At 39.0% G+C, this 12,105-nt stretch overlaps 1 protein-coding gene across 1 annotated transcript in view; it reads right to left on the bottom strand.

Annotated features, from left to right (window-relative positions):
* ZMYM2 (zinc finger MYM-type containing 2) overlaps positions 1 to 12,105 on the bottom strand; it is an 88,812-nt gene that overhangs the window by 20,885 nt on the left and 55,822 nt on the right. The window contains exons 11-13 of the mRNA XM_007464514.1: positions 10,487 to 10,637; positions 8,025 to 8,197; positions 503 to 668 (exon numbers count right to left, since the gene is read on the bottom strand). Coding sequence (XP_007464576.1) covers positions 503 to 668; positions 8,025 to 8,197; positions 10,487 to 10,637 — 490 coding nt within the window. The remainder of the gene's footprint in view (positions 1 to 502; positions 669 to 8,024; positions 8,198 to 10,486; positions 10,638 to 12,105) is intronic.

Genomic DNA, 12,105 nt, shown 5'->3' on the forward strand with positions numbered 1-12,105 from the left:
GGGGAGCTGTAATACAGGGATAAGTGGTGGAATTACCTCTTTCCCCATTTTGTCCCCTCAGAAAGTATACATGCTTTGCGAGCAGTACTATGTTCTCAGATTTAACTCAATTATTAATTAAGTCTAAAGAGTTTTCTTTGTGTCTCCACCTACCCCCAGCACATACAATTTACTAAAAATAGTTTTCACTTAAAATTGCAAGTGACACATGATAGGCAGATCAACTTTTTTACAATTTTTGTTATAATTCTGTTTAGCTTCTCTCTACCCCCAAGCAGACTCTCTTTTTTTCAACTAGCGTTAAATTTTTAAGAGAATAAAACAAAAAGCAGTACATCTACAGAAACATCACTGAAGGCACTGCTACCCAGGGAAACTATGGAAGTTGCTATTAAACTATCTCTGAAATCAACTGCTTATTATCATTACCTTGAATCCAAATCTCTGAAACTAAAAACTGCTTTACAGGTTTTTCAAGTTACTAACCTAAACGATCACATACCATAATGTAAGTTTTCAGGTCCTTTCTGGGTTGTCATGTTGGGCTCGTTCTGCTGACAGTAGAAACGCAACAAGCAGTGCTGGTCGCAGAAATGCTTCATCTCCCCTCGCCACTGCACCCTCTCCCTCAGGGTGCCTTGAGATTTACAGCAGTCACACCTTGCAGCCTTGACGACAAAAGGAAGGTGTCAGACATCTCCCACAACAAGGTTTAAAAAGTCAGACATGTATTTTACAAGATTTCTAGACATTTCAATGACTGTTGTCAAATGTGATAAAACCATGTCAGATAAAGAAAAAATAAAATTGTATCATAAACATACAGGAAAATCCACAAAAGTTTAAAAAGTAGCAATTTACCTAATTGTCAAAATCCCTTTCTATACTTACCAGAAGTCAAAGACCAGCATTACAAAGATAGGCTATAACCCCAAAAACTGAACAGTGGTAGTAGACCAAATTGGTTGATGTTTTTTTAAGATTTTTTTTTTGATATGGACAATTTTTAAAGTATTTATTGAATTTGTTACAATACTGCTTCTGTTTTATGTTTTGGTTTTTTGGCCCAAGGTATGTGGGATCTCAGCACCCTAACCAGGGATCGAACCCGCATCCCCTGGATTGGAAGGCAAAGTCTTAACCACTGGGCCACCAGGGAAGTCCCGGTACAATGCATTTTAATATTACAAAATAATTTTGAGAGTCATAATGATATACTGGTCGAAGTCTCCCACAATCATACTACACTGAAAATGGGCAAAATCTGATTAATGAACAGATTTCCCAGGTTCAACTGAGCTCATAATGGACCCATTTATACAACTGTACAGACCAGAATAATTTTGAAACCAGCTCTTATGCTGAGAAAATCATGGATGTTAATTTGAAATGTTTTGTTTCAATAGTTTAATATAATAAATTTGAAGGGCTTTAATACTGTTTTTTTTCAAATTTATTTTTCGTTGCACTGGGTCTTTGTTGCACAGGGACTTTCGCTAGTTGTGGTGGCTTCTCTTGTTGCGGAGCACGGGCTCTAGGTGCGTGGGCTTCAGCAGCTGTGGCTCACAGGCTCTAGAGCGCAGGCTCTAGCAGTTGCGACACATGGGCTTAGTTGCTCCGCAGCATGTGGGATCTTCCTGGACCAGGGCTCGAACCCGTGTCCCCTGCGCCTTGGCAGGCAGATTCTTTTTTTTTTTTTCGGTACGCAGGCCTCTCACTGTTGTGGCCTCTCCCGTTGCGGAGCACGGGCTCCGGATGCGCAGGCTCAGCGGCCATGGCTCACGGGCCCAGCCGCTCCGTGGCATGTGGGATCTTCGCGGACCGGGGCACGAACCCGTGTCCCCTGCATCGGCAGGCAGACTCTCAACCACTGCGCCACCAGGGAAGCCCGGCAGGCAGATTCTTAACCACCGCGCCACCAGGGAAGCCCCAATACTGTTTTAATAACAAGAACTTCAAGTTCATGTCTTAGAACACTCGGTATTTAATTAATTAAAAAACAATTCTATTTTAAGATCACAAATGTGAACTACATGTAGGAAAACAATCAGCCCTAACTAGTCTACAACTTAATATGCAAAATAAAACCAACTAAAATTCATACATAAAAAGTTATACTTTATGATGGTGAATCAATTAATCTAGGGACAGATTTTTGAGAGATTCCATTTTACCTAGATTTTGCCCATTTTCACTAATTCTTAACATCTTGATCAATGAGTAGGCCAAAAGGTATAACAATCAATTTCAAATATAGTACCTTTCATAATTAAGTTTTTAATCTACTTACAGTAGAAATAAATTACTGCAATTTTTTAAATTGCCCTTTAGTTTAGCCACCAACTTAGAAGTTTTGACAAAGCAGTAAAAATTAAGTACTTGATAGCTGGTAATAGTTACAGCTGTAGCTTTCCCTCACTGCTCTAATCACCTAGACTTTTATACTGCGGGTCTGGAAACCACTTGCTTTATTATTTTTTATTATTATTATTCTTTTTGCGCTACGCGGGCCCCTCACTGCTGTGGCCTCTCCCATTGCGGAGCACAGGCTCCGGACGCGCAGGCTCAGCGGCCATGGCTCACTCCGCGGCATCGCTCCGCGGCATGTGGGATCTTCCTGGACCGGGGCACAAACCCGTGTCCCCTGCATCGGCAGGCGGACTCTCCACCACTGCGCCACCAGGGAAGCCCGAAACCACTCACTTTATGTCTCCACAGGAGTCCCATGAATCAACACTACAACAAATTCCTGGCTGGCACATGAACACAGGGCTGTGTGGGTAAACAGGTCTTATGTAACAGACATACCCACCCAGGGCTGGAACACAGGCTCTGTATTTCTCCAGGTCAGGGATTTCTCCTGCCGAATAAATGTTAAACCAATGAAGAAGATTTGCAGTATAAATTATGACTATTAAGTGGTGCCAATATCGCATCTCTTGCTCAAAAACTTGTGAGCGTAAATGTTATACTGCTGGTAATATAACATGGTAATCTCAATAACATTAGCACTCACTATCAACCAGGTCCTAGTTTACTCAACAATAAAAAGAAGTCCCTATATAAAACTCTCACCAGCAAACACTGTTCTTTAAAATAATCATTGAAGTGCTCCAGGTTTCCGGGATTTTTTCCTTTTTATACTTTATACTCAAACAAAAGCCAAAGCACCACGGGAAGAACTGAGTCTGAACAGTCAAGAACACAGCAAAAGGGAAGATGAGAACCTGAAAACAAAGGCCAGGCTGCCCTCTCCATTCCACAAGCCTCACAACAGGGCAGGGAAACTAAAGTCCCAATACAGTTAAGTGACTTCTTAGGGCCAAATGCCAAAGTGCAGAGGTAGGATTCAAAGCAGACAGTCCAAGTCAAAACCAAGGCTTTATTTAGTGCACCAAGTTACAAAGACAGTGGAAAAACAAATGAGTTAATATGAATAACTAGAAATAAAAATCCTAACATGTAAAATGCTGCAAGAAGGTTCTCAGTGTAACATCTAAAACCCAAATCAATTTGTATACAATTTGTATTTGTATAAAAAGTACTGTGCTGACTCTTTGTATATGGTAATATTTCCACTTACACAATAATTTAATAGGCCTAGAGCCTACAACCAAGCACATTCCACCCAAAGAATCTGAACAATAAAATCGCTTCATTATTTTATAATTACAGACATTTGGAATTCTGTCCTAACAACACTTTAAGCTCCTTTCTTCCAGGAAGTTCAAAACAAATTTAGATGATTTCAATTAAAAAAAAAAAAAAAGGAGCAAGATTAGTGCTAATTTGCAAATGGCAACAAAATATGTATGTATTTTTTTCAGGAAAAAGGATAATAATAGAGCTCAATACTAATTCAAGCTTAATACCATAATCAAAATTTTAGAGGTTGTGAACCTCTTGTTCTTTGGCTTGTTTTCTCCTTTTGCAGCCACTCATACAAACTCCTGGTAAAGTGTCTGGAACCACGCTAAATGGAAAATCTCATTAATGCCCATCATTTGTCACCGACACCAACACCACTACCTCCTACTCAGGAGACGGGACTCTTAGGAAAGCTTAACATTCCTACAGCGTTAAGAACACATGTTTCTGGTTTAACAAACACTTCGTGGTTTTCCTGTCACTGTGAAAAATCAAGGGTTGTGTATTATTCTGAGGAGGAAAAAGAAAAAGTTACTGATTCAAACAATCTAAATAATAGGCAGGTACTAACGAAACTCAATTGAAAAACCTTAATCCAACCGCTCAGCTAATCCAGGAGCCTCCTCTGCAGTAACTGAGGAAAGGTCATTGGACCTACACTGACACAGCCCCTTACCTGTCTTGGACAGTCTGGGTTGATGTATACACATCCTTGTAACCTTCCACCCTCTTGTTGCCCACTTCCCCAATCAGACCTAATTTTGCAAGGGGGAACCATGAACAAAATGAAACAGGGGATTTTATAGTCATTTATTTAAAAAAAGAATGCAGTAATAAAAGATTGGGCACTGGATACTATGCAAAGCATTCAAGTGATAAGAATTCTTCAGTTACCCAAAGGTACATTTAAAGCGAGAATATTAGGTATTTCCTTTAGAAACTTAAGGTCAAAAACAATGAATGATTTTCTAAAATCAATATTTCTGGCAGTTTATAGACAAAAAAGAAAAACATAGAAGCCCCAAAATATTTTCCATTCAGGTATCCTTTTATCAATAAGGCTTATTAAAATGTAAGTATTAATTTGATTACAGCCCAAAGTCATGCTGTTCGACTGTTGGGGCATTTGCACTGAAGAATTTAACACTGTCACCTTTCACTACTGGTTTTTAAGGCAAATCGAAGCCTATTTAAGACTTCCCCGGTGGTGCAGTGGTTAAGAGTCTGCCTGCCAATGCAGGGGACATGGGTTCAAGCCCTGGTCCGGGAAGATCCCACATGCCACGGAGCAGCTAAGCCTGTGCACCCCAACTGCTGAGCCTGCGCTCTAGAGCCCGTGAGCCACAACTACTGAGCCCATGTGCTACAACTACTGAAGCCTGCGCGCCTAGAGTCCATGCTCCGCAACAAGAGAAGCCACTGCAATGAGAAGCCCGCACGCACTGCAACGAAGAGTAGCCCCTGCTTGCCGCACCTAAAGAAAGCCTGTGCGCAGCAATGAAGACCCAACGCAGCCAAAAATAATTTTTTTAAAAAAAGCCTGTATTAAAAAACTGTGATTTGAAGAAAGTTTAAGAAAAGCTTATTAGTTCTATTAAGAAGTACTATCAAAGTATTCTTGGGAAACAGTGGGACTTCTGAATTATCTTCACTGTATGTCAAACACCTAGCTTTTATTCTATTACAATACTAAATCCTTTTTCTCCAAAAAATTTAAACTTATAGAAATGAAAAGAACTATCCTCCCACCTGGTTTCACATTATGCCTGGAAACATTAACTTTGAGGAAAAGTAAAACCTACTTCCTTCGAAAGAGTTATCTGGGAGAAGAAAAAAACATTAATTTTATTCTCAGCGTTTTTTGGTTGCATGATTTCAATGGCTTTTGTATTCTAATTTTGAAGAGACAGTATTTAATTAACCTCTATTTTAAATCCAAAAGCAAACCATTTTACAGGCCTGAAAACACAGATTATTCAAAATGTCTTGTCAAGTTAAACAAACATAGGTGCAAATATTATATTTTTAATTTAAAAAATATAATATCAAATACTTAAATTTAAACAAACAAAAATGTAAAGCTCTTGAGACTCTAGGTAAATACGGCGTGTGCTCCTCTGTGGCGGCATCAGCTGGGCTGGCTGTTCTCGCTGTAAACATTCCTTGATGATTCACTTTTTATAGATTATGGGTCACATTTTCTAATGAACTAAAATCTAAAATTCTGAGTTCTTTTTTTTTTTTTTTTTAATAAATTTTATTTATTTATTTATTTATTTATGGCTGCATTGGGTCTTAGTTGCTGGGCGCGGGCTTTCTCTAGTTGCAGAGAGCAGGGGCCACTCCTCGTTGTGGTGCGTGGGCCTCTCACTGCAGTGGCCTCTCCTGTGGAGCACGGGCTCCAGGCACACAGCTTAGTTGCTCTGCAGCATGTGGGATCCTCCCGGACCAGAGCTCGAACCGGTGTCCCCTGCATTGTCAGGCAGACCCCCAACCACTTCGCCACCAGGGGAGTCCCATAAAATTCTGAGTTCTTAAATTTAAAAAGTGGAAGGGGAAAGAAGGTCAGGAAAAAAATCATAATTTGGTTGGGACTCAATTTAACACATTTTCAAGATGACCATGTAATGGTAGCAGTGGATAAGGGGACTCATGAGAAATGTCAGAAAAGATGCTGCTCGAGCAGAAAGCACAGAACACAGGGATTCTGTGACTCAGCACTGGCTGCCTCCACACAGGGCCCAATTAATTAGGAGGGGCAACTGTTTCCTCATTTTGAAGGTTGTAATCCTACTGATTACATTAAAAATCATCACTGTTACTTGCTTTACAAATTCCTATCATGTGTCTTTACTCCTCAGATTAGTACAGTTTGTAATAATGCTACTGTATATATTATACAAAGATTTGTGGGGTTTAAAGTAAGACAAGGAATAATAAAAATGTTTAATGTATAGAATACTGACATTAAACATAAACAGATAATTGTCACTAGTTATTTAACTAACTTTCTGAAAGGCACTGCCTCATTGAAATTTCATCATTGAACTTATAAAAACATTAGCTACAATTATCCTTTAAATAGGAAACTGGAACAAATGGCAACATTAGAATAATTTGGTCTTTTGCCAAAGAACACTTCTTTGCTTCCCAAAAAAGAAAAAAGAGTTCTCTCTTTTAATTATAAGTAATATAAAAGAGAACAGGAAGAATCAAAGAAAGAAGCCAAACTGAGAAATACAGCCCATGTGCTGTGAACAAAAACCAATATCCTCCAAGAAAGACTATTTGAAAGAATTGAAGTTCTGAGTTCACAATTAAACGACTGGACAGAAATCTGTATGATAAACTAATGACAGGGGTTCCTCAATATCACACGGTAACAACCTCTGTTTCAAACAGCAAAGCAAATGGTGAAAAGCGTGACAGAGAGTAAGAACAAAGTGGAGTTTCCACATACGTGTCCACTAAATACCTGTATCCAAAACCAGTTTTTAAAAATAAAACCTCCTCAACAGTGGAGAAAAAAGTATATTTGTGTGCTAAACTGAAACTGAGCGCTTAGAGCCATCAAAGTAACATTTCCTGAGTGACTTCTCATCTGTCTGTAACAAGGTGCTGCCTCAGACGGAAAGGGACGCAGCCTCCAGTGTGTCAGTATTTGTGCTGTGTTTCTAAAATGTGAACCTTAATTCAAGGGCTTAAAGTAGTCAGAAATAACAGTAAAATAGTGAAGTAACTTTAAAAGTGCAGCAAAATCTTAGCCTATAACAACTTGGAAAGTATCTTGTTCCTCTCTTTATTTAAAAAGATGTTTGGGGACTTCCCTGGTGGCGCAGTAGTTGGGAATCTGCCTGCCAATGCAGGGGACATGGGTTTGAGCCCTGGTCCGGGAAGATCCCACATGCCACGGAGCAACTAAGCCCGTGCACCACAGCTACTGAGCCCACATGCCACAACTACTGAAGCCCGCACGCCTAGAGCCCGTGCTCCGCAACAAGGGAAGCCACCGCAATGAGAAGCCTGTGCACCGTGACGAAGAGTAGCCCCCACTCACTGCAAATAGAGAAAGCTCGCGCGCAGCAACAATGACCCAACGCAGCCAAATAGATAAATAAATAAATAATAAATGTATAAAAGAAAAAACAGATTGAACCCTGTTATAAACTGTGGACTTAGGGGAAAAAAATAAACAAAAACACATCTTAATTATCTAAAACAATTACCTGCCAATGTTCATAATTGATAAAGTACTCATCAAAAACATTTCTATTTAGCGAGATAAATTTTAGATAAATAATCCATTTTGTTAAACTACACTGCTGAAAGTACAGATACATCCCAGTTTGGGGGCTCACGGGGCCGGCGGTACTTGCCTTGTAGTACCAGTCCTGGAACCGCCGGCAGCAGTCCTCGCTGCAGAAGTCCCTCACCACGCCGTCCAGCTCCTTCGTCGCACCCTTCTTACACAGCTGAGAGCAGTAGTTGCAAGTCACACACCTCAATCCTAAACGCCTTGCAAAATCCTGTTTGTACAACAGTTTGCAGCCTGAGAAATATAAGGTTTCATTATTAAAACAAAAACTCATTTTTGAGGTAAGAAAGAGTTTACAGGTCAAACAGAGCACTGGCTTTAGAAAGTGTTTATAAATTCACATATACAGTCCTCTTTCTCTCCTGATCAAAACTGTGAAATCTACTGTGATCAACACCAGCCTGTGGAAACTGAAACAGAACATGGAATATTACATTAGATATGGTGTGGGTTCAAATAATTCATGTTCTAAGACTTTCAAATCTAGTAACACTTCAGAACTGTTGTACCTGCTCTGTGTAAATATAATCCAATATAATCCTGCTTAAGTGTCACAAACACACCACAAATGGGCATTTTAGAGAAATGAAAAGTGCAGACTGTTGAGAGGCAATGAGCAAACTTAAAGATACATTCAGCTAAGCAGGCATTTTAGCTCAATTCTCTAAGCCTTACCCCTCCCTGTCACCCTAAAGGACCTTCAGGGAAGTAAAACTGGTTTAATGACTTGTCCAAAAACAGCATGTTGTTATTCTATTCTTTAATCAAAACACTTCCTTTACCAACTATATAAATGCATTATTTTAACGGTCCTTACATTTAAATCTTCTTTATTCCCTATGACATCTCTATAAGGATTAAATAATCTTCATATGTCTACTCATGCTGTGCACTTAAGAATGACCTTCCACTCTGGTGTTGCTTCCACTTTTGTATCTACCAAAATACTACCCATCCTTTAATAGGGACTGCAACTGTTTCCTATGTAATTTACTTGGCAATTACTTATGAACTGTCCTTATGGCTTCTTTTCTGTTACTTTGAACTATATCTTAAAACATGTTAATATTTTACCTTTATTAGCTTTATCTTTCTAACTAGGTTTTGATGGTAGTACCAGGTAATACATGTTTTGTTATTTCTGACAGGTTCCAGCAGAGAACTAGGTGCAGTTAGAGAAAGCACAAAATATATTATTAAACAGGAAAAAAATAGACGTCCTTTTTAACCTTTTATTGCCCAGAAAGTCCTTCCAATTGAAAATTATGTTCTTTAATGTCAATTATCTTTTTGTTGCAACTTGTCTTTCATTTTAGTAAAATCCATATAATCCAAATGATGCAAGATCCTTGATATGTATGCTAGCCCTCAACACTAATGCACTCTGATTTGTGAATCACTGACACTGTCACTGCACAAAAATTCAGGTAAAAGAGTTAAATTAAATTCAGAATCAATCTCTTTAATGAAACATTACATCACTTTTCATTATAGCTGCAATCTTAACAGTAAACATGGTTACTTTTCATCTGGGGGACTGAGCCTACATGAATAGGAATGCCTGCTGTAATACAGCAGTACCCTCTTGCAGACATGACCTCAAGTGTGAAATGCTTAATGTATAAACGGAGGCACTTGTTGAATGGACTAATAATCTTTTGATATTGCTGCCATTCCCTACTGCTTTTAGGATTTTCCAACCTTTTTCTTGCCTCTTACTAGCGGTAGAAATCGATAGAAAAAGTGGACCCAGGAAGAAGGGGGAAAAAAAAACCTGGAAAATAATTGATAAGAACAGCAGGTAGGAAAGCTGGGAGTCCAGTGCCTGGGGCCAAAGAAAGAACAGACAGTGAGAGCCACAGAGCAGAATAGGACATTTGGGGAAAAGTAAAAACAGAAAAAGCCCAAAACCCTTAGCTACAATCCTGGCTCCTATCTCTGGGGAATCAGAATGAGAAACAAACTTCATTTTTCTAATCTGCCGCCTGGCACCAGAGCAGCAAAAAGTATAAATGAGAGGAAAGAGAATTCCTGAATGTACTATTACAAAAGCCAGTGTCTCCCTGGCATCCCAAATTGAAAACCTAAAAGTCTTTTCTGCCTGTAGTAATGCCTCGTGTGATGTTCCTTCTGGTATACTGAATACCTTTGTAGACTAGGCAGTAAACAGGCAGGGAATGAAGCCAATGGAAAATAATTCTAATCCACTTGGAAAATCAACTTTCAGATCACAATCTGTCTGTTTAGAAATAACGTGGTATGATAATACTTTTAGTTTATTCTCAAAACGTCCTTGTAATGGAAAAACATGTTACCAAATTCTTAGATAAAACACCCTGAGGCCCAGAGGTCTATAAATATATATAAAATAACAGTAGAAAAGCTAACCCAATTTTTTTTCAGCTATACTAAAATTGCACCACTACTCTGAACATATGTAGTTACATATTTTGAAAATATTTTGGCAAAAAGTTAACATTAAATATTAATGAAAGTTATGAACAACACTGTACATGCACTTGCCTTCACTACAGAAAGGTCTCTTAACTCCAGAGAAATTCACTGTTTCGTGCAGAGTCTTCTCCTCTTGACAGTATTCGCAATATGTAACTATGCAGTGCAGCTTCTTATAGTCATCTGAACAAGTCTTGCTGCAGAATTGATGCACTTTGTTCTACATGCACAATGGGAACCTTGTTAAGTATATGACATCCACCTCAAGAACAAGTTTAAGAAATACACAAGCCACTTTTACAGAAACAAAGTTAAATCATTTACCTACTTAATGTTATAATCCCTAGTGATACATTTCCTATAGGCCACAGACACCCAGTTTAACTAATTCACTGCTATATTTAGACATAGCTCCACAAAATTCAATACCATTAACTACCCTAAAATTACTCAGTGAAAGAATAAAAGTATAAGTATCACTAAGACAAGATGGCAGTCTGCTGTTGCTAAAAGAACTAGAGAAATGGGAAGAAAACAATGGAAGACACAACATGGATAAGCTACAAAAAGATAAGAACTATGACAATCATATCATTTTCACTCAAAAAGAAATATTCTTAAAAAAAAAAAGAAATATTCTTTGTTGAGTACAGACTCGATCACATTCCTACCACAGCTTAATAGTGACAGACGTACTCTGGGTAAAGTATTCCACTGGGGGTCATCACACGGTATGCAGCCCAGTGTGAGACTGCATTGGTTCCCTTGAACAGAGACTGCATTGGTTCCCTTGAACAGAGCACGGTTAGTAATTATTTAGTTATTTCTTCTGTGGCCCCAAATCCACAAGAGCCAGAGCTGCTTCTCAAATACCCAGCCGACCAGGAAAGGGCAGCAGCTTTGCTCTTCCCATTTCTCCAGTTCTGTTAGCAACAGCAGACCGCCATCTTGTCTTAGTGATACTTATACTTTTATTCTTTCACTGAGTAATTTTAGCGTAGTTAATGGTATTGAATTTTGTGGAGCTATGTCTAAATGCAGCAGTGAATTAGTTAAACTGGATGTCTGTGGCCTATAGGAAATGTATCGCTAAGGATTATAACACTAAGTAGGTAAATGATTTAACTTTGTTTGTTTTTTTCAGGGCCTTCAACATCGTTCCTGCTATGATTTAAAGACGGTAACAGTCACTAAAACTCATCACTGGGTGCTGACAACAGTCTCAAAGAATGACTGGTTTAAATGCTCTTGAGACAGCACCAAACACAATAACAAAACTAAAAAATTTTCTAGGGACTAAATGATAAAATTTCAGATTTCCGAAGTACTTTAGAAATCATGTAGTCCAGTTCTGGGGATCACCTTCTGCCTAAGACTCAGATACTGAGGGATTTGCCAAGAGCCACTATTAAGTTTGGCTCAAGAGCAGCTGTTGTTAGCACTACATCTTGTACACCATTTATTACATACTCCATGCCCTTGAAAACATGAAAAGAAAGAATAACCGAAGGTGAACACTGCTCAAGCAGCAGCATCCAGCCAGGGCCACCCTGCCCCATCCTCCTCTCACCCCCATCCATCCACCCATTCATTACTGCCCCCTTACTGAACCAAACATTAATGCTCAGAGTTTCTGCTATGGCAAAAAGACGTGGCAAAGTAAATTAATAAACTGGTGAAGGAAAGAG

This window comes from Lipotes vexillifer, unplaced genomic scaffold (genome assembly GCF_000442215.2).
Source record: "Lipotes vexillifer unplaced genomic scaffold, Lipotes_vexillifer_v1.1 scaffold2116, whole genome shotgun sequence".
In the NCBI taxonomy this organism is placed as follows: Eukaryota; Metazoa; Chordata; class Mammalia; order Artiodactyla; family Lipotidae; genus Lipotes; species Lipotes vexillifer.